Here is a 26,976-nt window from a genome sequence, read left to right on the forward strand (position 1 = left end):
TTCCCAAAAAAAAAGAAAAGAAAGAAGCTTAACCACATTGAGAAAAGAGTTGTTACTAACAAGAAGAACTCTGTTTGAAGGGAGTAACAGAGTGATAGTGACAGAGTGACAGAAGACACTTCAGCCTTTGGACAAACTGCAGGTGTGACTCAAAACTATTCAAAGTGAAAATCAGATCAGGCTAAAGTCTCGCTACTAAGTTGAAATGGAGGAGACAGTCGCAGTAAATAAATGCTGTGTCAGCTCTATGGACGCACACGGAGAAAACATCTTTTACAAAACATTTAGATCGATGAAAGTAACATTTGTCATAAATACTGAATAAATATTGTTTAAATGAAATCCCACACATTCACTGTTGTCTTTCCTCTTCCTCTCAAGTTCAATTCAACAGGAAATCAAAAGCACGCTCACAAAGTGAAGTCACCTTTAGGTCACAGCAGTAGTCGGGTGACTCGTGGACGTATCCTCAGTGTTTCTGACGCACTCTGATCCCAGTGCAGCCGACTCATCGGGTTTTATTTTCCTTCCTATTTATTGTACTAAAGTTTCTGCAGCAGCAGCACTCATCTCCCAACAGCAGCCTCTGATAAACACTAAAACTTCTTCATGAGGAGAATTTGGGATTTGCTCTCGAGAATAAAAGCCGAGAGAAACACAATGAGGGAACCAGCGCCTCCGTCATCCTACTGGGAACTAGTTCTACTTTAGTCTTTTCACCTGAACTAATAATCAAACCCAAAATTAAGCTGCAGGTTGTATGAGGGTTAGGATTAACATTTCTATTGCTATGTATTCATTTTAAAGTTTAATGAATACAAAAAGAAAAACAGTTGAGTTTCCATATGTAGTTTTCCATGTTTGTTAAATATGAAGTATCTCATTATGGATTTAGATTTAACTCTACTGTATGTGGACAGCGTTCTCGTCCCAGTAATTCTCTTCCTTCTCTTCTCCAACGTTCAGCTGAAGCTTATGTAAGAGAGAAGGTAGAGCTGTGTACTGAAGGGAACAGAAACAGAACTTCTATCATCTGGAGAATCTTTGGCAACACTGGCTCTACTACACGCTACTGACCACCATTCTACACCACTCTATAGCTATACAAAAACAATGAGGTCACTGCTCACTAAACATGTGACCCTGTGGCTCAGGAGGCAGAGCGAGTTGTCTGAGTCCTATGAAAGGTAGAAAAGTATGGTGAGTTAGGGCCACGGGGGGGGGGGGGGGGGGGGGGGATTAACGAGATTAAAGTCGTAAATTCACGAGAAAAACCTCAATGTTCTCTGAGAGAATATTGATGGAGCACGGCGATGCCTTTGCATCTGTCCATCCCAATGTAGCTCCTGATGCACTAAAGCATCACCTCACCCAAATCATTTGGGTTTTTGTTCTGAGGAGGCCCAGTTCACAGCAGTCTCTCTTCACAAGTTGCTCCCGAGGGCTGAATGTTACCTAGTCCTGATGGGCAGGTGGCACCTTGCATGGTAGCCCTGTCATCAGCGTGTGAATGGGTGAATTATGACGTGTGTGTTTAAGCGCTTTGAGTGGTCGGAAGACTAGAAAAGCGCTACAGTAGTGCAGTCCATTTACCAAGAGTCTGCATGCTTGTGATAACTTGGGGCTTCTGGGATAAAATCAACAGTATTTAACACAACGCAAGTTCTTTTTGGATTTTCTCATAAATGTATCACTTTAATCTTGGAAATTCATAGTTTTTTATGGCGGGGGGGGGGGGGGGGGGGGTACTTATTTGTAATTTGTTATTAACTAAGAGCTGAAACTCCCAATAAAGTCAAAGAGTCTGCGAGTCACAAAATATATTGTGACATCGGCAGAAAACACACAGAGGGACTTTAGTACTAAAGAGAGTTCTGCAGCATCACATCAGGGATGAGTTCCTCTCTGTTACACCCCCAACGTGTACAATATGGCTTCATGAAATGCATTTCTGTTGTTTGTAGTTTAACAGAGTTTTCCTGGTACTGACACTGTACAAAGAATGACTCTCTCAGTGGATTCATGGGGAGGAAATTCAGTGTTGCAAGTATTTGTTTGCGGGAGCACCGGGTCACACTTCTACACGTGTCCCTCTTTGATGCATTCGGCTGACAATGTTCAGAGCACTGGTCTTTACACGCCAAATAAATAGTTAGTGTGATCATTTCCCAACACAGACAAGAGGGAGTCCGGACAATGTTTACCTGTTGACAAACAAAAGCAGAAAAAAACAAAAAACAAATATCAGCATTTAAAAAAGGGGGCTGGTCAACGTTCTCAGACACACCCACAAAGTGTGACAGATCCTCCAACAAACAAACAAAAACCATAAAGCAGCATGCTGTTGAAAGTGCACACACACACACACACACACACACACACACACACACACACACACACACACACACACACACAATTTGGCAAAAATACTCCTCGGTAGTTTTAAACTCCATCCGTGTCCGCTCCTCCTCAATGGTAGTTTTCACTTGCAGCTTTGTTTTTTTTTTGCATTCCCACTTCAAAAATAAGACAAATGTAGAACAGGAGGTATGCAAAATGGCTGCCGCCAAGACGGCAGCTGTGGCATTAAGTGAAAGCGAAGGATCGATATCAGCTCATTACGTTCGTCCTCCAGGCTCCTCCTCCGCAGTCCGTCGCTGACAAAGTAAGGCAGGAAGTATTTCATTGGATTTTGTCACTATTTCTTTTCCTCTCAGCCGCTGAGAGCAGACGGCCTCCCTCTCCTCGGGTGTGATCCGACACTAGAGGGCAGTGGAGACGGACAGACGGTCGGACAACTCGACTCTCAACAACACACTGGCGTCTCACGAACACAAATAAATATCCACACGTTTGTTTGAAAAGGCTCCTCCTCCTCGTCCTTCAACGCACCCCCTACTTCTCACCGCTCCCTCACACCTCCTTTTGTTCCTTCTCCTCTCGCAGGGTTTTTAAAACACCGGTTGCCAGGCCAGGAGTAAACCAGCGCTCGCTGCCTAGGCCATGTAGATGAAGGTGTTGATGTCCGCCTCTTCCCTCTTTATGTACTTGTGTTCGATGAGCCACTCGATCTGCTCCTTGATCATCTTCTTCTGAGGCAGGAACATGTTCTTCAGGATCTCCACCAGCTCTGTCTGCAGCTGGGCGTTGCTGATCCTCTTCCTCATCTTCATGATTTGTATGATGGCCTCCTGATCGAAAAAACAAAACAAAACAAAATACGCATAAAGTTATACCGTTCAACCTCTACAAAGTGTACTGAGGTCTATAAACACAAGCTCATCCCTACTGTCCTGGCTCACAAACACAGACAACAACACAAACACACAACTGTGGGAGTGCTGCATGCACTGGTTGAAGTCAGAAAGACACATCTTTGATAATATTTCGGCATATTTTAATGAAAGTAGCCTGAGAGAGAACTAGATTTCTGCACCTTCTCTTGACTCTTTTTTTCAGGCTTTACAAAACATAGCCGGTGGCAGGAGACTTTGAACCACTCACGTAATTTCAGAGAGAGGGACTTCCTATTGGCTGTTGGACAAATGGAGATGCGGACATACATCCCTTCACATGGCGAAAGCCTGATTTAATGGAAAAGTTGCTGTTTTTCCTCCATCTCTGAAACGCTTCAGCGATACTGTAGCTATCTGGAGCCTCTAATCACAGTGTGTCATCTCAAAAGGACTTCACAGGTTTGTAAAGACAACAGGACGGTAGTTCTCGTAGAATTGCTGCTGTATGACGGCACCTGGATCACAATCACGATGAGGATTTGTTCCGGTGTACCTGGCGGCCAGAACACCACTGCTGGCTATAACACTGTAGGCTGTGTTGTAACTGGCGAACGAGCAGCAGAACCACTGACGCTAAGCGCTGTACTTTATATACAGCATAAGGGGGTTATTTTAAGAATGGCTCCAGTGTGTCATCGAGCCATGATATCAGGCCTGCCTAAAAATCCTAAACACAAAAACAGATGAAACAATGTTTAACAAAGCCTAAGTCTTTAGTAAGTAAGAGAAAGTTCAGAAAATAATCTGAAACTGTTCTTGCACGAGGTCCACTGCAAGTGTTCTGATGCGTATGTTGAAGTATGTTTTAACACCTGAGTTCTGAGTATTCTGAGCTGAACGATTCCTTCATTCTCCTCTTCCCTCATCCGCTCTGTGGTCAGCTGCAGCCGACCAATCAGATTGATCTTTCCCCGCTTCTGGACTTTGGAGTTTTTGCTGAGAAAAAAAAAAAAAAAAACGGACACAAAGACACAAACAATATATATATAAATAATATCACAAATATTTTAAGTTTGTTAAAGTCGCTTCAACAACATGCATAGCTGTGGTGCGGACCTGAAGTTGCTGGTTAATTCAGTTGGTATTAAGAACAGATATATTTAGTGCATGAATATAATTTTATATTTAATTATGCTACTTTATAAAGGAGTGGAATTTGGAAATAATTAAGTCTTTTGGAGATAAAATAAAACACATCTCTTAGCTGAATTCAATCATGGATCAATGGGGCCGTCCATTTCACCTTATACGTTTTTAGGGGGAAAGTTATTTTGTCATTTTTAAAAGCAGCACAACATACATGAGTGAGAAGTCCTGGTTGACGTAGAAGAGCGTGCTGTCTGTGAAGTCTTTGGGCGAGCTGACTGGGGGGTCATAAGACAACACCTGTCTCTTCAGCTTGGGGAAGGCCACTAGAGACTGAGGAGAGAGGAGTCCATCTTAAGATGTGAAACATCACCATACATCACTTATAAATACCACCAGTGTGTGTGTGTGTGTGTGTGTTTCCTTTCTACAGAGAGTCACCTTTCCTTATGGTACTGTTAAATTACCAAGAGATTTAATTATGCACAAACAAAACGTTGGCAGCCTTGGGTATGTTAATCACCTGACTGGTGGGTTACAATTGGCAGACTTACCAAAATGTCAAAATGTTGTGTAAATCTCAGGTGTAGCAGGCAGCCTGGCAGTATTTTCTTACCCATGAGGGGCAAAGAATGTATTTAACCTAAGTAAATATCTAAATCTTGCACACTTGTACTATAATTGGTGGATTGAAATGAAGCCTTTAAAATGTTTCCTCTGTCTGACCCAGAGTGTGCGACGTAGCTCTGCGTCGGGCAGCTCCGTGGCCAGTTTGAGGTTCTCAAAGCTGATTCTCTCTCTGGGTCTCTGGTTCCAGGCGAACAACACCGCCAGCTGGAACGTCGTCACCTCCAGGTCGTACTGCCCCACCTCGTTCTTAAAGGTGATCTGAGGAGAGAGCAGGGAGAACCAAAAGAGAAGGTGAGAAGAGCAGAGCGTGGTGACACGGTGTTGCTTTAGTAGGAACGGTGTCACAATTCTCCAAAGTCACCATTCAATTTGACTTTTCGATTTTAAGGATTCAGTTTGATTTTTAGAATTATTTTTCCACTCTGCCAGGAACTGTCCTCTGAGATGAGCATCTTGTTTTAAAGGAACCCTGTCGACTTTCTGACCACCAGTAGAGTTTCTTTGTATCTGTTGCTTGATGTGCAGTCCAAAGGTTTCCTGCAGTAACATGCAGACAAATGCTGCAAAGTACCAACAAATGCAAGGAAGAAGAAGACATGGATGTAAACAATGTATGTTTCTATTTGACTCTTAACACTCAGTAGTTACCTCTCTATAGAGTAGCTTTCATGTTAGTAGCAAAGTCCGCCATTCCCTCACGGGACTCTTTCAAAAGATGCACTAACGTTACTAATAACTTTAGTGTAGGAAGAATATGAGGCTTATAAAGTTCAGGGGAATAAGAAGGGAAGTTGCATGGACAAAAGGAAAACATTTTATTAGTCATTTCGAGATGTACGTAGTGACAAAAGTATTTTAACTCCATGAGATTTTGATGTGCTGTTAATGGCAGGAACTCTGCATTATCTACGGTTACGGCTCACTCACGATGCCGTTGGACATGAGGTGATGCCAGTGGAGTTTGCGTCCGCTGTGATTCCTCTTGTAGAAGTCTTCCACCTCGGGGATCAGGTCCTCCAGCTCGGTGGGCAGCGAGACGAAAACCTTCTCGCTGCTTCGCGACCACGCTCCGGCGTTCAGGATCTTAATGTTCACACTGTCCGCTGTAGAGAAAGAAAGCAGGAACACAAACATAACTCCTCCCCGTTCACTTAAACCAACCATGCAAATTGTCAAAATGCAAACGTTTCAAATTGCATCCAAATTGTGACTGAACAGTATCAGTTCTAAAATAACTGTGTTTGTGTTCCAGTGTGAGAATACTACACTGATTTGCACTCATGGTTTATATTGTTGCTGACCGCAGTGCTTCGAAGCTTCGACCGTTGCCATTACTCCCAAAATCCAAAATAGCACATGAAATGAGAAAAGGTTCCCATATTTTTCATTAAGCATCAACGTTGTTTATTATGAGTTCTTCTCTGTTTGTTGTGTGCAGAGGGTCTCCGGTTGCAAAAAGAAGTCTGGTTGTATAGAAGTCTAGTCTAAAATGACTCTACTTCTCTCTTGATTTATTCCCTCAGTAAACATTGTAAACATGAGTTTATGGTCTCAGTCTCTAGTTTCAAGTCTTCGTCAATACAACATGATGTTCATTTAGTACATTATGGTCCATTTAGAGTCAAACAGACCATAAAGAGGGGATGCTTTAGGGGCGGGGCTACACAGTGATTGACAGGTCTCTACCAGAGACGTACACGGCGTCTCTACCAGAGACGTACACGGCGTCTCTACGTCACTCCTCTGCATTCCAAATATGGTCACTTCTGTTTATTGGTTGCGGCCTTAATCCAAGATGTTAATAGAGCTACATATGAGCAAATTTTTTTTAATGGGCTGTTGCTGTAATGCATTTGATGTGATCATAGACTGCATTTCGTAGCCATTTTTGTTTCAATAAGAAAATCAAATAATCTTGGAGTCCAATTTTTTGTCCTTGTCTCATATTTTAGCTTGCGTTGTCGTCTTCGTCTCAGTTTTTGATGCACGGGTTTATCGGGATGCTCCGCGTGTTAAGATGCAACGGCACAGCGGTTATTCTGCGACACAACCTCAAAGAGACAAAACCCTTTTTATTGAAACTTTATATCTGACTGAGATCTGTTTCTCTTACTGACTCATAAAGACAACGAGGTTTCTCTCCTGGAAGCGCGCATATGTGTGTATTATGTGTGAGAGAGATTGATACAGTTGACTAAAGCGTGTTAGTGTGTGTGTGTGTGTGTGTGTGTGTGTGTGCGCTGTACCTGGCAGTGCCAGCCTGTTGTGTTTGTGCATCTCTTTGAAGACCTGATTGAGGTCCTCTGAGACCTTGATGTCCTGAAACATCCTGGCCAGCTTGTTCACATAATCTGCAGGCATCCCTACTTCCTACACACACACACACACACACACACACACACACACACACACACACACACACACACACACACACACAGAAAAAGAGGACAACAAAGCAAAGGACATTGATTCACTGTGCAGCCGTTTCCAGATGTTTTGCACAAACTGAGGCAAGAGCCTGGCGTCCCCTGCGCTTCATCAACCAGCTCACTGTAGCTGTTTCTTTATTTAAGTTTCCTCCCTGTAGTATTCAAATCTCTTCCACTGACCAAAATAGAAGCAAATATACTTCCATATATTTTGTTGTGCAGACATTGTTACTAACGTATTATACCACCAAAGTTCTGATAACTTGCCAACAAATACATCTCTGCAATAAAACCTCCCACTGGCCGTCGCCAGTGAAAAGGTTTTTATGTGAAGCCACAGTAGCAGAAATGTTTGATTTGCATTGATGGTAAGAGCTCCAGAAGTAATACAGTTGAAAATACAAGTCATATTGAAAGTAAACTCCAAACCATAGAGATTCAGTTTCAGGTTACTGAACAAAGAACGACTTCATATTCACCAGCCCAGAGACACATATGAGTGAATACAGTTTTTAATGAAAGAAATTCTTCTAAAGTCACATTTATGAGAAAAGGGTGGTCACAAAAAACCCACCTTTAATCTCAGAGAAAAGTCCATGTTTTTTTTTTCTAAATTTACCACTTTACAAAAACTGATGTAAAACTGCTTTGTTGTCAGACAAAGTTAAACACTGATCCTGACAAAGAATTTGAAGAAAGGTATAACTCACTCTCAGCCACTCCACCATGTTCTCTTCAATCTCGCTGTCGGCCGAAATGTCCAGAATCAGGCGCCTGGTCAGATGAGCTTTGTGGTAACGCATGAACACGTCTTTATTCTGGACGTACTTCAACACCAAGAGCTGCAAGGAGAGCAGATAAAAGAAGAAAAAAAAGAGTGAGGATAGAGGAAAAGGGGAAGGCGAAAGGAGGACCGAGGTGGATCAGATAAAAGCGAGCTAGTCCTGAGTAACGCCCCGTAGAAGAAGCCGGGCCAACAGGATGGAGACTCACCACTTCTTTGAGTTTCAGCTCAATTTCCTCCGAGGTGAGCTTCTTGCTCAGAGCAGTTTTCCTCAGCAGCATGTCGCAGTAGTTTGCCAGCAGCTCAGGACACTTCGACTCCGGCTGAGTCTTCATACCCACACTGTTTGGACACACACACACACACACACACACACACACACACACACACACACACACACACACACACACACACACACACACACACACACACACACACACACACACACACACACACACACACCAGTTTTTGTCAAAGAGAAAAGATGACACTGGGTCATTCCACATCTACAAGGACACAACTGGTGTCTCCACTCACCCTTTCTGTTTCAAAGGCAGCTCCAGTTTGAAGATGGTGGCGTCGTTGACCACGGCCTTGTAAGCCTGCAGGGGAAGAGAACAGAACACGGGTACATGTGAGGACCAAACAAGTAGGGCTGCGACTTACGATTCCTACATGTATTATTCAGTTGTTTGTGCTTTAGATTAATCAATTATTCATTTAGTCTATAGGAGGTCAGAAGATAATGAACAGATTTCCCCCTTTAGCAAATGCTGTCGGATGTTTGGGAGCACTTGTTTTGAGCCCCTGAGTAAACAGACACAAAGCTGTTCTCTACTCCAACACAACTATGTAGCGAAATCGTCATTGTCAGCACCTTCTTTTGTTCAATGTGATATAACTGCAACAACCTATTGGGACGTAAATAAGAAAGACGTGTCACTATGGAAATGAACTACTTTGTCGTGCTGTCGTTTAGTGCAACTCGAGGAAATAACTGTCCAATCAGAGCTGTGTGTGCTAACTACCTGCCTTACACTTAACACACAAGCTTCGGCCCCGAGAGAGGACAGGGAGAGACTGCTACTCTACTCCACATGCGAGTATGGAGTCCATCGGTGTGAATGGGGATCATAATCGTAATGCTGCTTGTAGTGTAGGTGTAGTTCTTCATGAATACAACATTTTGGAAACAAATGTTGTCAGCTGGAATGAACTCAGATGCCTTTAGCACAGAGCAGGTTGTTAGAACAGACCTTATCTCTGGCTGTGAGGAAGCGAGGGTCGTCCTGGAAGGCCTCCTTCACCAGCTTACTGAAGCGGTTAAACAAAGTCAGCAGCTGCTCCACGTACTTCTCAGAGTCCTGGACAAACACAAACACACGCATATTTAAAACTACTGTACATGTTGTAAAAGCTGCCCTCCAACATCAACTTTTAGTCTTTTAGTCAGCTGGTTCATTAAAATTCCTCACTCTGACCTCTGCTGCTCCAGAACTCATTAACGACGGTTTCCTGCTCTGAACACATCTACTGTACGACACGCGTTTCTGTTCTGGGATCACTTTTTTTAAAAAGTGATTTTGTTAATTATAAGATGGCTTCAGTAGTTTGGTAAAAACTATAATCCAAAAGTTTTACAAGTGATTTTTGTGATAATCACATCTGAACCTTTAAAGATTCGAGAAAAATGTTTTATTCTTTACCAGTATTTTTTGTTTACAAATAAATGAAACGTTTGGGTTTAATCATACACATGTATGTATGTATGTATGTATGTATGTATACTGTCACTTCACCTTCATATCCTTTTACTTACTGGTTTACTACCTGGGTTCCTTCAGGAAGGGCATCAAGTGCAAAACATATGTTGAACCATATTTGCGGATCATAAAATCAGATTTGGTCATGGTCGGGTTACTCAACTAGATGGAAACAGATGATCCGCTGTGGCAAAGAATTTACTGTTTTACTACCCGTTTCCCTGTTTCATTTTTCTTTTTATTTATGTTTAATGAGATTTTCTGCTTCTCTGTAACTGTTGTGTACATGACAACAAACAAGTTTAAACTTAGAGGAACATGGGATTGGGGAGATGAGCTGTGTAATTGTTGAAGCGAGCGTTTGTTCACGTACTGATGTGATAGTCTCGGCAGCAGCCACCATGTCTGCTAGTCCGGCATTGACGATATGTTCCTCCAGGTCTTTCAGCATGGGCTCGATCCCACTGGGGACCTTGTCCATCAGTGAAAACATCAGCTGCAGCTCTGTTCGGGGGAAGGGGGAGGGGGGGGGGGGGGGGCAGTGTTACACACAGGACATGAAACACACCATGGATGTAAAATAAGAACTGGATACAGCACCGCCACTCAGCCTTGCTTCTTCTTTCTATTATGAATCTTTTATCCAAAGATGGTTTATATTTGTCAAAACTTTCCTTAAACTGAAAAAAGCTATAACTTTATATTCAAAGTCTTCGGGCCGGGTGGGAACTTGCAGGCAGGCCCGGCAGAAGAAACACTACTGCCGATATTCAGTGGGCCGCCTCCCTCGAAGTAATTCTCATGGGACCAATAGGCGCCATCCAGTTCTTCTAATACATCAATGAAACATACTGGCTGAATTCATAAACTTCCTACTCTTGCAGACTCATCCAACTTTTAAGGGTGTGTAACTGTGAAGTCCAGCAGGCAGAGAACTCCCGAAATGCACAGTTCATCATGTCCCCATTAGGCCTCTATGGGACGTCCTGCCGACTTCCATAGAGTCTGCTGAGGGTGCAGACTTTGTTCCTTAAGTTAATCATAATTCTGAGCAATATGGATCTGACACTACAACTACCACTAATAATAATGATGATACAAATATATATGAATTATATAATAATAACATTTGGTGTCAGGCAATAGAAGACCGTTGTCTTCCAACGCTGTGAGTGATCAACTATGACTGTCGGCAAGTTGCACATCTCTACTGGCCTCGCTGGCAGGAAGCCAACCAACACCGGGAGCAGCTTTCTATTTCTAGATGTCCATCTGGCTGCTGCAATAGTGAACTTTGATGCCACTGCGTCTGTGGTTGTGATTGAAAATGCACACTAACATAATAAATTCTTCATCAGTATGTACTGCATGCTGCCTACTAATATAAAGGATGAAGTTCACCATTAGCAGCAGACTGTTCACACTGACATAAACAATCAAACCATACGTCTTCTCTACAGCACACAACTGTATCGTAGGGTTGTGCCGATAGACAGTGGACTCTGTTGTTTCAATAGCAACGTTACATCATAAACAGCTGTACTTACTGTCCGTCTCGTTTCGTTTGATCATGCCCGGACATTCGACGAGGATGGTCTCTTTGAACGAGGTCACCAGAGCATTCACACAACACTCCATAAGCTGTGAGAACACACAGAACGCAAAGACTCACTTTAAGGGACACTTTGACATAAACAAACGGGCATCAGATACATTTAATGAGACTCCTCTTCAGAATATGTTTAATGCTGTTAATTAAAGCGAAGAGACAGATTTACATCTGACATCCAACAGATCTGACGTGCTAGTCAAAAATACAGTACGAGTGAGGCTCTATTGTGCTGTTCTACACCCATGACCATGAGGGAAATAATTGGCTAAATAAAAATGGAAACAAACATGAAATATAAGTTAGTACTTAGTACTGATGCTTCAGATCCTGTTGAAGACACTTACTGCTTGAACAGAGTTACATTCACGACGTGTCTCTAGATATCTAAGCGCTCTCTTCTCCTCTTCTCTCAGCTTCGCGTCTGCCTGCAGAGAAACCCAACACAAACTTGTAGGTACATTTATTGCAACCCCCCCCCCCATCAGAGCATTTGTCAGTGGCTTTCTCTTCTACATTTTAAAGAGAGCCCATTCTTCATCCTAACACTTGCAATAATCAGTATCATTGTTGCGTACATATTTCATGTAGTTCTGGACGCCGTTCTGCTGCAGATAGGACGGTGCCTGTGTTCTGTAAAACCTCTCTGTGGAGTCCAGGTAGGCTTTCTCAAAGTTGTCCCTGTAGATCTGCAGCTTGTCCTCTGGGTTAGAGCACAGGTTGACTGGTGGGAGACAAGCACAGAGATTGGGACAATCCAAGTTACCGTTAATGCAGTATTCAGTTCGTTCTCAGTCTGTCTGTGACACCCCCATCCAGAATATTTACAGTGGACCTGTTTCTGTCCGTCCTACCGTACGACTCTCGTACTCCTATAACGAGCTGGGAATCGAAGGCCTCCCCCTGCCTCTCGGCGTGCACTAGCTTCATGGCGCTGTCCTGCAGGCGACTCTTAATGTTGGAGAAGATCGACTCGTTCCACGTGTCCAACATGAGCTGCAAAAGGGAAGAAGAAGGGCAGTAATAATTGTGCACCAAAAATGTTAAATAATAAGTTAACCTCCAATTCCTGCCATCCAAGAATAGTTGAGCCCAATTTATTCATGAAGTGCTTTTAAAGGACACTCTGAATCATGCCCTCCCTCCACAACAAGCTCCTCCTCCGTGGCCTCTGCTGCTTTTGCTCATTTAGTTATTTTCATCTCCTCTCCATCTTGCTTCTTACATGCCATCTCATCACCTTGTTGTTGCTCATCTCTTCCACTCAAAGCCCCCCACCCCCCCACCCCACCTCACCTCACCTTTCGCACGATGCTGTCCTCCATATTTGTTTTCTTGTTGCTGCCTTGTTTGCCCATGAGCGTGATCTCCAGCTGACAGAAGGGCTTGGGCAGGATGTCGCACTGGGTGAAGAACTTCCTCCACTCTACGATGTAGGCCTTCAGCAGCGCCGTGTCGTCCTGGTGACTCAGCACCCGCTACCACGGCAACAGACGCAGGCAAAAGTCATAGATGACATCATACATACTTATGATGCTTTGACCCCTGTAATACCTGCTCTACGTGTTAAAATGTAGAAAATGTTCTTCCACAGTGAACACGCTGATACATTTCACATAACTGTCATTATCTACCGTTAACAGAGAGCTGCCTGTTAAACTGTCTCTACATCCATAATATCAAGTAATATGATGAACAGCCGTAACATTAACATGAAGGATGCATGTCTGAAATGAGCTTACTAATGCTTAACACAAGCAAACATAAAATAAAAATGAAACCAACCCACACACACTTACAAACACACACTTACAGCCTGTGCTTGTTTGATGAAGTCTAGGATGTCCTCTTTGAGGGCTTGGTGGATTTTGGCTGGTCCTTTGTCATCCCATAGACACACAGCATGGACATCTCTGGGGGACAGACGAGGGACAAATTCAAAGTTGGTACAGTCAAACTCTGGGGCACTTTACAGAACTTTTACTCAACATGTCACAAACACAAGTGGCGTAATACTTGAAGAAATATGATCTGTCTCTCCAGAGCAATCTGATGATGAGAGAACTACACTGTTCCTGTTCTTCTTCTCCTCTTCTCGTCCTATTTCTCAGGCCAAAAGCAGCAATTACCAACAGGGCTGATAATTCAATATAAGAATGTATCACCTTTCAATGTCATAATACGGTGATGAAGTCCTGTATCTAGATATCGTGATATATAATTACTTCCTCTTCTTGATCACTTTCACCCTCCACATTACCCACTTTGTTATCTAAGGTTAGTCAGAGAACTCAAGTTCATTTTATTATTCATAGAGCCGCAAATCGTCCTCAGGGGGCTTTACAATCTGTACAGCACAACACTCTCTGTCCACCCCCCCCCCCCCCCCCCCCCAGGGGAAACAACAGTTAACACACTTTAAATCCATAAATGAGACTTTTGTCTGCCGGCGTAGCTGTTAATTATAGGAAGCAGTTGTACAGTTTAGGGTCTACTGTCGCAGTGAGGTTGCATATCGCCACCAACTCAATACTTTTGCCCACTCCTCCCTTTCCAAGCATGTCTGAGAACTACAGTGGCCTTCAGGTAAGATAAAAACATAAAAGGCTCTCACTAGAGTCAGTGTTTGGTTTGTCCGCTCTGGGCTACTGTAGAAACATGGTGGTGCAACATGAAGGACTCCATGAGGAGGACCCGCTCCCTATATAGATGTAAAGGGCTCATTCTAAGATAACGAAAAACACAATTGGCAGTTTTAAGTGATTATACAGCAATGAAAACATAGTTAATAATATTATATTCCACTTCTGCTAATAGATCCCCCCAAATGCTACACGCTGTTCCTTCAAGCTATGGAAACAAGACTCTGTTCCAGACTAGTTTATAAGCAGGACACAATCCAACAACAGGCTTACCTACAAATGTCTGACACTGTGTGGGGATCAAGCACGACACCTGTTGGTAAAATCTAAGCCTATGTATTGCATGCGAGTGCTGCCGAAATGCACCAAAATAGTACACTGTGATTTGTGAGCGGTCTGAGTAAGGCAACTGTTTCAGAATCAGAGGCAGCAGCAGCTGCACTGATCCTCCATTGGAACACTTTGTTAAAGGAGACAGGAGGCAGTGAGGGACGGAGCACAAAGCATCTCTTACGAGAACAAGTCGAACCACTGTTGCTTGGTGACGGCTTCCTGTCTGAGCAGCTTGAGGACGATGGGCCGCATCGAATCCCACTTGTCCTCAAACTGCAGGGACCCCTTGTTCTGGAGCAGAGACATGGGATGGGTAGAGTGGGAGGAGGAAGAGGAAGGAGGTGTTGGGGAGAGAAGAAAGTCAGAGACACACAAAGACTGAAGACTGACCAAAGACTGAGATCAAAGCAACTAGATCTTCAATCTGCAGCTTCTCATTACTTTACATCAACATAGCAGTTTTTAATGCTTTTCATATCACTCTTATTATTATTATTATTATTATTATTATTATTATTATTATTATTAAGATGTTCAAGTCTAAGTCAGTAACTGGCCACCTTTTAAACTGGGTTAAGTTGAACGACTAGCTGGGTTACCCAAGGAGCAGAAGAAGAACATGTCATATGTTAGAGTAAAATTACTTTATTTAGTACATATCAATCTGTTCCAATGCTTCATTTAACCCATTTCATACTTATTTTCCCTGAAGTATCCAGATCCCAGAGGCCATGTTTGTTACTCCTGCTTTATTGCAGATCACACTTTATACATATTTCCTTATTGACTGATGGGTCTACGATGTTTTAAGTAATCGCCTCGGGATGAGAGAGAGAGGCGCTGACCACGGGGAAAGCACGAGTGTAAAGGAAAACAGCCACACACTCTTAGCCATGAAGCAATTTAACAACATCTCAACATGACAGTCTTCTTCAGGGTGATAGACCGATGGTAAATTATGAATTGTTTTTGTTTTTTGCATCATGGCTACAAGTGTTTTCTTTTACACAATAATAATCACATAATCATGTAGATAATCAAATGTCTGACAATAGAGAAAAATTCCCATCACAAGTTATTGGAGAGAACATTACTTGTCCAACAAAACAGTCCAGACTCAGAGAGCGATACAGTTGTGGTCAAAAGTTTACATACACTTGTAAAGAACATAATGTCATGGCTCTCTTGAGTTTCCCCGTTATTTCTACAACTCTGATTTTTCTCTGATAGAGTGATTGGAACAGATACTTCTTTGTCACAAAAAACATTCATGAAGTTTGGTTCTGTCATTACTTTATTATGGGTTAACAGAAAAAGTGATCAAATCTGCTGGGTCAAAAATATACATACAGCAGTGCTAATATTTGGTTACATGTCCCTTGGCCATTTTCACTTCAATTAGGAGCTTTTGGTAGCCATCCACAAGCTTCTGGCAAGCTTCTCGTTGAATCTATGACCACTCCTCTTGACAGAATTGGTGCAGTTCAGTTAAATTTGTTGGCTTTCTGACATGGACTTGTTTCTTCAGCATTGTCCACATGTTCTCAATGGGATTTAAGTCAGGACTTTGGGAAGGCCATTCTAAAACCCTAATTCTAGCCTGATTTAGCCATTCCATTACCACTTTTGATGTGCGTTTGGGGTCATTGTCCTGTTGGAACACCCAACTGCGCCCAAGACCCAACCTTCGGGCTGATGATTTTAGGTTATCCTGAAGAATTTGAAGGTAATCCTCCTTCATTATCCCATTTACTCTCTGTAAAGCACCAGTTCCATTGGCAGCAAAACAGCCCCACAGCATAATACTACCACCACCGTGCTTGACGGTAGGCATGGTGTTCTTGGGGTTAAAGGCCTCACCTTTTCTCCTCCAAACATATTGCTGGGCATTGTGGCCAAACAGCTCGATTTTTGTTTCGTCTGACCACAGAACTTTCCTCCAGAAGGTCTTATCTTTGTCCATGTGATCAGCAGCAAACTTCAGTCGAGCCTTAAGGTGCCGCTTTTGGAGCAAGGGCTTCCTTCTTGCACGGCAGCCTCTCAGTCCATGGAGATGCAAAACACGCTTGACTGTGGACACTGACACCTGTGTTCCAGCAGCTTCTAATTCTTGGCAGATCTGCTTTTTGGTGGTTCTCGGTTGACTCTTCACCCTCCTGACCAATTTTCTGTCAGCAGCAGGTGATAGCTTGCGTTTTCTTCCTGATCGTGGCAGTGACAAAACAGTGCCATGCACTTTATACTTACAAACAATTGTTTGCACTGTTGCTCTTGGGACCTGCAGCTGCTTTGAAATGGCTCCAAGTGACTTTCCTGACTTGTTCAAGTCAATGATTCGCTTTTTCAGATCCATGCTGAGCTCCTTTGACTTTCCCATTGTAGCGTTTGTGGGCGTTTGTATCCAATGAGCCCTATTTAAATGGCCTCAGAGAAGTCACCAGCTGTAGTCACTCATAATCGCTCACAAGAAGTTAAGAGGCCATGCTATGAAGCTCATTTCATTGACACAACTTTCTAAGTCACTAAAATTGCTAATTCATGTTGCTGTATGTATATTTTTGACCCAGCAGATTTTGTCACTTTTTCTGTTAACCCATAATAAAGTCATGAAAGAACCAAACTTCATGAATGTTTTTTGTGACAAAGAAGTATCTGTTCCAATCACTCTATCAGAGAAAAATCAGAGTTGTAGAAATAACTGGAAACTCAAGAGAGCCATGACATTATGTTCTTTACAAGTGTATGTAAACTTTTGACCACAACTGTATTTAGGAATACATCACAGAAGAGCAGCAACACCACCGGCTGTTTAACAGTAGCATCAGTGGTGTCCTGTCCACCAGCCGGGGACACGTTCAGTGCATCGATGACAGAACTAGAGCCACTCTGACCTTTACTGAAGTAAGATGTGGAAATACTCAGCTACCAGTAAATGTCCTGCATGCACAATTGTACTTAATGTATATTATATTACTGGATTATTGATTCATTAATGATTCATTCATGTTTTCAGTACTTTAATGTTGCAGCTGTTAAAAAGGACCTCACTTTAATGAACTGTTTGGTAGCTTGTGAATTTCACAGAGGGCTCTATGAAGTCTCATCTTCACCTGTAGTAATACTTCACAATCTATCGATTACTTATGATATGCATTGCCTCAAAACTAGGGTGGACAGTAACGTTCAGTTGAAAGCAAAGTAGCATAAAATGGAAATACTCAAGTACAGTACAAGTACCTCAAAAGTGTACAGTTAAAGTAATTCAACCCGTGGCTCTCTGTCCACAGGTTACCTGAAGCTGACAGACACGAGCCGTGCAGTGAGCCGGTCCGCCTGTCGAAGCCAGTTGACGCTAACTTACCTGTCTTGCTAGCATACCGAGCTACCTGTCCGGTGACTGACGGCGGACAGAACGCGTTGATTATCAGTGAACTGTCTACTTCACAGAAGCACTGCAGATAGCTGACGGAGGTGACGTTTAACTGGGCCTAGTGAACGCAGACCATGTTGAGAGGAGCTCGGTTAGTCAGCTAGCCGAAATAAAAGCGTTAGCATGTTAGCAACAATTAGCCAAAAAGAAACGGGTCTTCGGAAAAGGGGCGTCTTGTTGACGTCCATGTCCCCTTCGAGTCTCCTGCTCTTCGCTGTTGGGTTTAGGGCTCGGTACGGTTCTTGTTAAGGTATGGCTCGTCCTCGCCGAAATGCCGGGTAGCGGCTTCGGTTCGGCTTTGGTTACAGAAGAAGACGGTCGAGGTCCGGGTTAGGATGGGTTCTGTTCGAGGCGGGGTTGTAAGTCTCCGACACCACACCGGACTTCAACAACGACAGCGGTGACAACTGTGACTTCAGGCGCACCTATTTGTGCACTTATTTCATATATTTACACTATTAGCGCACACACATATATGCCACAATAGTGAATATATACATACATGCTCTAATAGTGAGAATGTATGAAAACAACGAGTTTAAATCTGCACACAAATACGGGAAATACGATATATTCCAGTGCTTCTTACCTTTAACAAATTTGACGACGCCATGTTTCTTCAACTTATCACCTCGCGGAATCTCGCGAGACAGGTACTACAGCTGCTCAGGATGAGGTCATGGGAACCCTGCACACTGGGTTCTGAAGAAGTACTGCGATCCTTTACTTAGCAATTACAAGTAAAAGTCCTGCATTCAAACTCTTATTTAAAGTACAAAATAACAAGATGTCAGCACCAAAGTATACTTAAAGTACCAGAAGTAAACGTACTCCTTATTAGAATCATACTGGATTATAAATATAGATCAACGTGTACTACACCACTTCAGCATTGCAGCTGGTAAAGCAAGGGCTCATTTTTAATTACTTTATATACTTTATTCAGCCCAACGCATGTTGATAATATATTGTAATTCATAATGTACCAGTTGAATGAATAATCTAAATCTGCAAAGTAACTAAAGTTATCAAACAGTAAAATTTTAACCTCCAAAATGTAGTGGAGTAGAAGTACAAAGGTGCATACAATGTAAATACTAATATTGATACTGAAGCATCAATGTAGGTGATAATCTGAGGAGGGAGGGGATGTTAGATGTTAATAACCATATTGTATGGAATCTGGAGAAGAGCAATTCAAAATTGTGAAATTTGATTCCTTTTGTTGGAACATATGCATTATACCCAGAACCTTACTCCCTCAATACAAAAAATAAAAATTAAAAAAGAACCACTGGTCCGATTTTTAACAATGCATTTTATTTTTTAGCGTATGTTATATTTTTAAGTAACTGCAGCTCGAGTAAAAAAGTACAATATTTCCCTCTGAATTGTTGCAGGGGCATAAAATGGAAATACCCAACAAAAGTATCACTAATCACTAATTAAGAACATCACTTGAGTTAATGTAATTTCCATTTAAAAAAACAAACAGTGATGAAGCACTGTTCCTCCAACACATCAGCAAATAACAGATTAGAGTGAAAACAAGAAGCATCAAAGTGATGACGTCGTTAATCTTTCATCATCAGCGCTCATCTCCAAGTGCTGCTAGCTGTCTTCAACACATTACACACGGAGATAAGTGACAGAGTAATCTTTGCCCTCTGAGTCAGTTAATCATTCAGGGAAAAGTCAAGGAGTTAAATGCACGTAACTGTGAAAAAAGTCAGAGAGGATTCCACCATCACCGGAGTGGCAGCATGGCTACCAAGCAGTCTGAGGATGCACCCAGGGACGTGAGCGACGAGAGCCAAAGCGGTGGACTCCTGTTGAGGATCAGGAGATTCAAGCCTGAGGAAGTTTTCACCTGGTGAGTGGACACGGGAGACGAGAAGAAGGGAACGCATGTTAGAGGCAGAAGTTGTTACCCTTTGAACAGAGCCAGGCTGTTTCCCCTTGTTGGTAGTGAACATGTCAAACTTTTCCTTTAAGATTACCGTCACCACCAGTGGTGGAAGAAGTAATCACATCATTGACTTTAGTGAAAGTACTATAGCATGCTGCAAATACTCCACCACTAGTCCTGCACTCAAACCTACCATGTACCAGCAAAATGTACTTAAAGTAAAAGTACTGATAGTGCAGTAAAATGTTCCCGGTCAGTGTTTGATTATTATATACGATGTTTCTGGATTAATGTCACAGCTGCATTAATATGTCACATTTTACTGCTGCAGATGTTTTAACTCCTCTATCTACTGTTGGTTAGTTTAATCTGCATCAATGCATCATATTCTATGAGATCATCACATCTCTAATAACCACGTATCTCTACAAACATAAACAGCCTGTTTTCAGCTCTGTGACGATGATTTATCCAGCTGATCCGAGAGGCTTTTTAAAGAGTTTATTCAGATGAAGAAGAAGGAACACTTCATCCTTCAGTTCATCACAAACACTCAGCATCAGCACATCTGGAGATATGTGGTAATCTGAAAAGTAACTAAAGCTGTCAGACAAATGTAGTGGAGTAAAAACGTACAATATTTACCTCTGAGATGTAGTGGAGTAGGAGTATAAGGTTGCGTAAAATGAAAATACTCATGTAAACTACTTTGAATTTGTACTTAGTAAATGTATTTAGTTACATTCCACCAGTGGTTGCCGCTCTTATGTTCTCAAGAATGTTTAAAGTGGACGACATTGAAAAATAAAAGTGCCTGGTGCTTTTAAAAATGTGCCGTCCTCCTCTTTCTCTCTCAGGCAGCTGGCCAAGACATTGGCCATGGGTCAGGGTCTGGCTGGGCTCATCTGTGGGACGGCCATCAGCTCCCAGTACCTGGCCTCCAGCTTCCATATGAACACACCCATGCTGCAGAGCTTCTTTAACTACGCCCTGCTGTGTGTCACCTATACCACCATGCTGCTCTGCAGAACAGGTAACACCCATACTTCTGAACACCTGAGATAATACCTGTGACACAGGGTAATATTTGATTCAATGATAAGCAACATTACTAAATGTTTCTGTTTGACTTTTAGTGTTGCGTAATTCAAGTTATAAGCTAAAATTCTGTCTGTAAACGAATAGATATCAATACTGAAGTTCAGGGGTGTTCCCCTTTCAAACGTAGGGGATGGCAATATTTTACAGATACTGAAGAAGCGATGGTGGAAGTATCTTCTGCTGGGGCTGGTGGACGTGGAGGCCAACTACGCCGTGGTTAAAGCGTACCAATACACCACCCTCACCAGTGTTCAGGTGGGTACAGGTTATGTTTGTGCGGTTTTCATGTTGTTTTTTTTAAACGTTGCTCTGATGTCCTGAAAGAACAATAATGTCTGAGTCAATAAAAATCCATAGAATTATATATTAATATTATTTTCTACTTTTAATGAGTTAAATATGTTAACCAACTTCTACCAAATATTCATTCAGTTTCTGAATTTTAATTCTTTAAATGGCATTTTGTTCACATAATGCTAGGGGGAATTTTATTTTATTAGTGTGGGGTATGTCAATAATAAGCAACAACACTGATGAGTGGCATCAAACACTGCAGTGCTCCATGATACAACAGTATAGTGGAAACCAGGGAAATAGCAATCTGGTGGAAATGAGATAAACAGTACAATTTTGAAGCCAGGGCTCTAGATTGAAAGCCTAATATAATAGAGTCCAGAATATTACGCTCTAATGGCCGTGGGATCAACTATTGTGTGTTTAATGGGTTTCAACAGGGACGCTTTTGTCCTTGGGTGTCTGTATTTTGGCTACACAGTTTATTGTAGACTTATTATTGTTCTGATGTGAGGGTCCCGGGACAGAGGGTGTCGTATGTGTACAGATTGTAAAGCCTTCTGAGGCAAATTAGTAATTTGTGATTTTGGGCTGTACAAAAATAAAATAAATTGAATTGAATTATAGGACCTGAGGATGAACTTCCAAAATTTGAAAATAAAACTCACACCCTTGCTAATATGTATGCCATATGCATAAGCAAATCCAAAATGATTCAAAAATGAAAAAGCTCAAAATGTCCCTATAGTGAGACACAAAATTTAATTTAATGAGGTTGGTGAACAGTATTTTAGTCAAACGTTCAAAGAACCCTTGTTTATACTAGAAAATGTGAAGTTGAATTAACTGTTAAAACTTTTCCTACAATAACTCAATAAGATAAAATCCCACTACATTACTGAGTGATGGTTTACTGTGTATCGGAGCAGGCTTCTTTATATTACTGTCCAGCTCTTCTGGTCTTTGTTTTTCACTGACTTTTAGTCCAATGCCACCAGAATCAGACAAACTGTGGCTCTTTGGCTCCACCTGCTGACGTGTAAATCAGCTGTAAATGATGCTGATTATGCACAAATTCATGTCAATCCATTTTCGCTGCTAATTGAGATTCAGTGTATCCAAAGAGTTGACACTTTTCCCCCCCGTGTCACTTTTTTTTTTTTAAGGAGTGTAGGTATAAAGTCATTTAAAGTATTTATCGATGTTTGTGTTTATATTCAAATGTGTTTCTGGTTTCCTGTCTCCAGCTGCTGGACTGCTTTGTGGTCCCGGTCCTGATGATCCTCTCCTGGTGGTTTCTGAAGACACGATACAATACGGTCCACTACATAGCCGTCAGTATCTGTCTCCTCGGGGTGGGGGCCATGGTGGGGGCCGACCTGCTGGCTGGACGAGACCAGGGCTCCAGTAAGAACTTCTCTCAAGTGCCAACCCTTCTGTGATCAGGGCCTGCATTTATCAAACTGTGACATTTTGGATTTAAAAGTCTAAATCCTTCCCTTGGACTCCTCCCCACAGACTTTAAGGGGAATTTTGCCATGTTTGCACATCACAGTCTGTTTACGGTTGTGAAGGAGTACTGCTGCACATAGTTGTATACAGCCTTTTGTGTCTCCAGAGGGAACCGTGTGAAGTCTGATAAATGTCCTCTAGTCACTTGAGTCAGTGCCGGTTGGGTCTGAAGATATTAGCTGCTACTAAAATAACCCACCTGAATCTCTGGCCAAAATGTCAGTGATCACGTTGCATTGTGGGTAACGAAGGCATCAGGTTTTGACATGGAAGGGGAATGTAGAGAGTAAAACGAGACAATATCTCTAATTCTCTATATTGCAGCGGAGCAGGAGCTACTTAAAGGAACAGTGAGTAGGATTTAGGTGGATTTATTGGCAGAAATGGAATATAAAATGGAATATAATCACCTGAAACTAAGAGTCGCTGTGTTTTTGTTGGCTTAGAATGAGCTCTACATATCTACATAAAGGTCAGGTAAGGTAAGGGGTATTCAGTTGGTTGCAATCTGCAACCTCACCACTAGATGCCACTAAATCCTACACACTGCTCCTTTAACCTGTTAAGAAACCTTAGCAGCTCTCCTTAATTTAAGATACAATATTTTATTCTTAAATTTGTGAGTAGGGGTGACAGTGAAGAATGTTTACGTTTATCTTTTCTATAAATCCAAAATTCCGCGTTTGTCTAGCAGCTTGGTATGAGCCCATGGTGGCAAATATCAGCAGTGAAAGCACCAATGTCAGTTGTCTTTAGGCAAACTAGTAAACAAATGTTATAGCCCCTCTCATGCCTATCAGTGGATGTTTAGAGGAATGCCTTACAGTAATCTTAGAGAATCTTAATTTGGTAATCACAAAATCCCAGACAAACAAACCAATATGAAGCAAATCCATGTAATTTTGCCAATGTTGTACCACAGTAATGTTATGCGTCTCCTCTCGTCTCCTCAGCCTCAAACATCCTGCTCGGGGATGGTCTGGTGCTGCTCAGTGCTTCGCTGTACGCCGTGTCTAATGTGTGTCAGGAATACACCGTGAAGAACCTCAGCAGGGTGGAGTTCCTGGGCATGGTCGGCCTGTTCGGCACCATCATCAGCACCGTGCAGATGTAAGTGTGTGCGGGTGTGATCGGGATATAGGACTCATTCAACATTACGGTTAATCTGGCGTTTTTTTTTCTTTACTCAGGGTGATCCTGGAACGTAACGAAGTGGCTAACATCCAGTGGAGCTGGCAAGTCGGTGAGTATCTGCAAAGAAGCACCGTCAAGACAAAACAAAAGACAAAAGACAGCAAAATAATGGTTTCACCTCCCCTGGTTCAATTCATTGATTTTACAATGCAAAACTATATTTGAGTTTGGATAGATATTGCTTGGATAATGATATAAAATGCCTAAAGTCTTCCTTGTAGCTTTTCTACTGACTAAACTGAAAGTTGACAATTTCGTAAAAATAAAGTTGAGCATGAGGCTTGGCTAACCTTTGACCTCATATTGACCTCATTTGTTACAGGAGGCGCTGACTAAGGAGTCACATAAATAGCTCTGATACTGTTTATCAAGTAATAGAGAAGTAACTGCTTATTAGTCCACTGAAAAGTAATCCTGATGCAAAGGTTAGCACAAGGGCTGGAAACAGCTGGGTTTTTTGTTCACATTGTGAAAAAAACAGCAGCTTTTCAGAGGCTGCATGCCGCCAACAGAGAAACAGCTACACTTCATCAACTAAGTACTCCAAAGACCATTACGTTTTCAATTTCTACATATTAAATACAGAATACAGACTGTATAAACACCACAGCGTTGTGCTAACGAAGGCTAACACGTTCCAGATCTCTGCACTCAACTTGTTAAGTGTTCCTTTTACCATTTGAGTTGTTACTTTGAACTCAGAGTTGGGCCTCTCTCCTCTCAGGGCTCCTGTTCTCTGCCTATGCGCTGTGCATGTACGCTCTGTACAGCTGTATGCCCATAGTGGTGAAGCTGAGCAGCGCCACCGCCGTCAACCTCTCCCTGCTCACCGCCGACCTCTTCAGCCTCTTCTGCGGGATCTTCCTCTTCCAGTACAATGTGAGCGAGCGCGCACACACACACACACACACACACACACACACACACACACACACACACACACACACACACACACAAAGTGCCACAGACAGGCGGTGTTAGGACGGAAAAAAGAGACTCACCTGCTTATCCGGGTGTCAACGATTCTCTCAATGTCATAGTGATACAGCAGCGTCAATGAATAATATATTGTTAAACTGTAATCTCAATGTCATGTGTTTTCGCACATCGGCATGCATCTGCACAGTTTATTAAGTCGTGAGTGCAAAGTCCTTTAAGCGGCTTCAAAACAGACGGAATGTTTTGTCTGTAAACTTCACTTATGCAACACTTCACCCAGGTTTCCCCTCTGCTTCCCTGACACAAACTGCTCAGTGAGGAATAATAACTTCAATATTTTTTCATTTTATGCTTCTTTATATGTGCTCCACCTTATCTTTTACTAAATTCAATTTCCAGACTATATCATATAATATGCTTTGAATGATGATTTGACTCTGTTATGGTTTACTCACACTAAAACATTTATTTACCTGGTTAAAAATCTTTAACCTCCCTCTTTTCCCTCATTGGAAAAAATCCAGCATCTATGTATTTAAAAATATTTTTTTGTATTGAAAATGAACCCACCGTATTAGAGATGTGTTTTATATTTCCTTAGCTCACCTTTGTTCATACGCTCTCATGCCCCGCCTCAGTTCTCCGGGCTCTACCTGGTCTCGCTGGTGGGCATCCTCATCGGCTTCATCGCCTTCAACGCCGTGCCAACACCCACGGACCGCACGGACACCGCCGCCTCCTCTACCTCCTCCATCTGTGAGGAAAGTTACTCTGACGACCCCAATCGTCAATCGACGATTCCCAATGACCTCCCCAAGCGGGAGGCGGCTGTGAGGATCACCGCTGAGGAAGAGGAGCAGCAGGGGCGAGGAGAGATGGAGGAGAGCTTAGAGGAAGAGCAGAGAAGAGGGAAGAAGAAGAGAGCATCAAGACCATCACGGAGCCTCGGAAGAGGGAGCGGTGACGTGGATGTTGTTGCTATTATATGCAGCACTAAAATGTGAACTACAGCATGAAAAACTGTCAACATGTCATATATTTTTAAACACATGTATTTATTTATTTATTGAGACTTGAATCTATGCATACAGAAATGGACTTAAACAGGATATAAGATGGCACCAGATGACGTACTTTTCTTTTTGTCAGGTGTTTCAACCGCAATGAAACTGTGATGTGGAATGATGTCAAACCCATTTTCTTTGTGTAAGTTTAGGGCTGTAACTAACGATTATGTTCATTATTGATTAGTCTGTAAATTACTTTATTGATTGATTAATTGTTTGGTCAATAAAAATATCAGGTATTTTGTAAAAGTCTATAAAATATTGGTCCATGGGTGAAAAATCACATTTTACCAGAGCACAAGTTGACTTATTGTGATGTCTTGTTTTGTTCAACCAATAGACTGAAACTTAAAAGACAGAACGAATGAATGAAAACCAGCAATTATACACACAGCTTAGTTTAGCATAAACACTGGAAACAGAGCGAAACAGCTAGCAATTGACATGTTACATCGTTTTCATTTAATCTGTACTAAAAACAGCGTTAATTGTCATTTTTTGGAAGTTTCCGGTCGCTGACAGAAAGGGTCCTACTCAGAAACACTGAGTTAGTAAAGAATACTCCTTATGTTACACTACCTTCACCAGTGGAGCAGCAGGGAACACAGATACACAGTGGATCCCAGGACAGACAGGGGGGCTGCAGGGATGTAGACCGTCCGGGAACAGGTGGACCACCAGCAGCCATTTTTAACAATACATGTTTGTAATTATAACATAAGTCTCCATGGAATGTAGTACAATATAGACAAAAAGGCAGAGTCATTCCATGACAGAAATATGCATAAAGAGAAAAAGAAAAATCGAGAAAGAACAAGCACACGCACCCACACAACGTTTACTTATTCAAATGTAATGTTGAAATTATATTATTTTATTTTGTGTTACAGATTTAAAATGTGATGGTGTTTGAAGATCTGCTCGGATCTGTTTTTGTTTGTTTGAATATAATAGATGG

General features: G+C 42.1%; 2 protein-coding genes across 2 annotated transcripts; one reads left to right on the forward strand and one right to left on the reverse strand.

Moving 5' to 3' along the window:
* Positions 1-1,221: 1,221 nt before the first annotated feature.
* On the reverse strand, positions 1,222-18,617 carry LOC137873356 (cullin-5-like). The gene is made up of 19 exons (XM_068711555.1): positions 18,592-18,617; positions 14,754-14,863; positions 13,411-13,510; positions 12,899-13,075; positions 12,452-12,593; positions 12,176-12,321; positions 11,945-12,025; positions 11,536-11,629; positions 10,362-10,492; positions 9,482-9,589; positions 8,763-8,827; positions 8,435-8,567; positions 8,152-8,283; positions 7,259-7,382; positions 5,940-6,115; positions 5,109-5,270; positions 4,597-4,715; positions 4,109-4,232; positions 1,222-3,191 (listed from the first exon to the last, which is right to left on the reverse strand). Exons 1-19 carry the CDS (start codon positions 18,613-18,615, stop codon positions 2,997-2,999), a joined length of 2,343 nt encoding a protein of 780 aa, XP_068567656.1. The 5' UTR covers positions 18,616-18,617; the 3' UTR covers positions 1,222-2,996.
* A 686-nt stretch (positions 18,618-19,303) lies between these two features.
* On the forward strand, positions 19,304-26,262 carry LOC137873350 (solute carrier family 35 member F2-like). The gene is made up of 8 exons (XM_068711549.1): positions 19,304-19,875; positions 20,769-20,944; positions 21,140-21,267; positions 22,554-22,713; positions 23,772-23,928; positions 24,009-24,061; positions 24,737-24,891; positions 25,590-26,262. Exons 1-8 carry the CDS (start codon positions 19,766-19,768, stop codon positions 25,953-25,955), a joined length of 1,305 nt encoding a protein of 434 aa, XP_068567650.1. The 5' UTR covers positions 19,304-19,765; the 3' UTR covers positions 25,956-26,262.
* The last annotated feature ends 714 nt before the right edge of the window (positions 26,263-26,976 follow it).

The sequence above is a fragment of the Cebidichthys violaceus genome, unplaced genomic scaffold (assembly GCF_023349555.1).
Source record: "Cebidichthys violaceus isolate CVI_PGR_0920_01 unplaced genomic scaffold, fCebVio1.0.p SCAF_161, whole genome shotgun sequence".
Taxonomy (NCBI): domain Eukaryota; kingdom Metazoa; phylum Chordata; class Actinopteri; order Perciformes; family Stichaeidae; genus Cebidichthys; species Cebidichthys violaceus.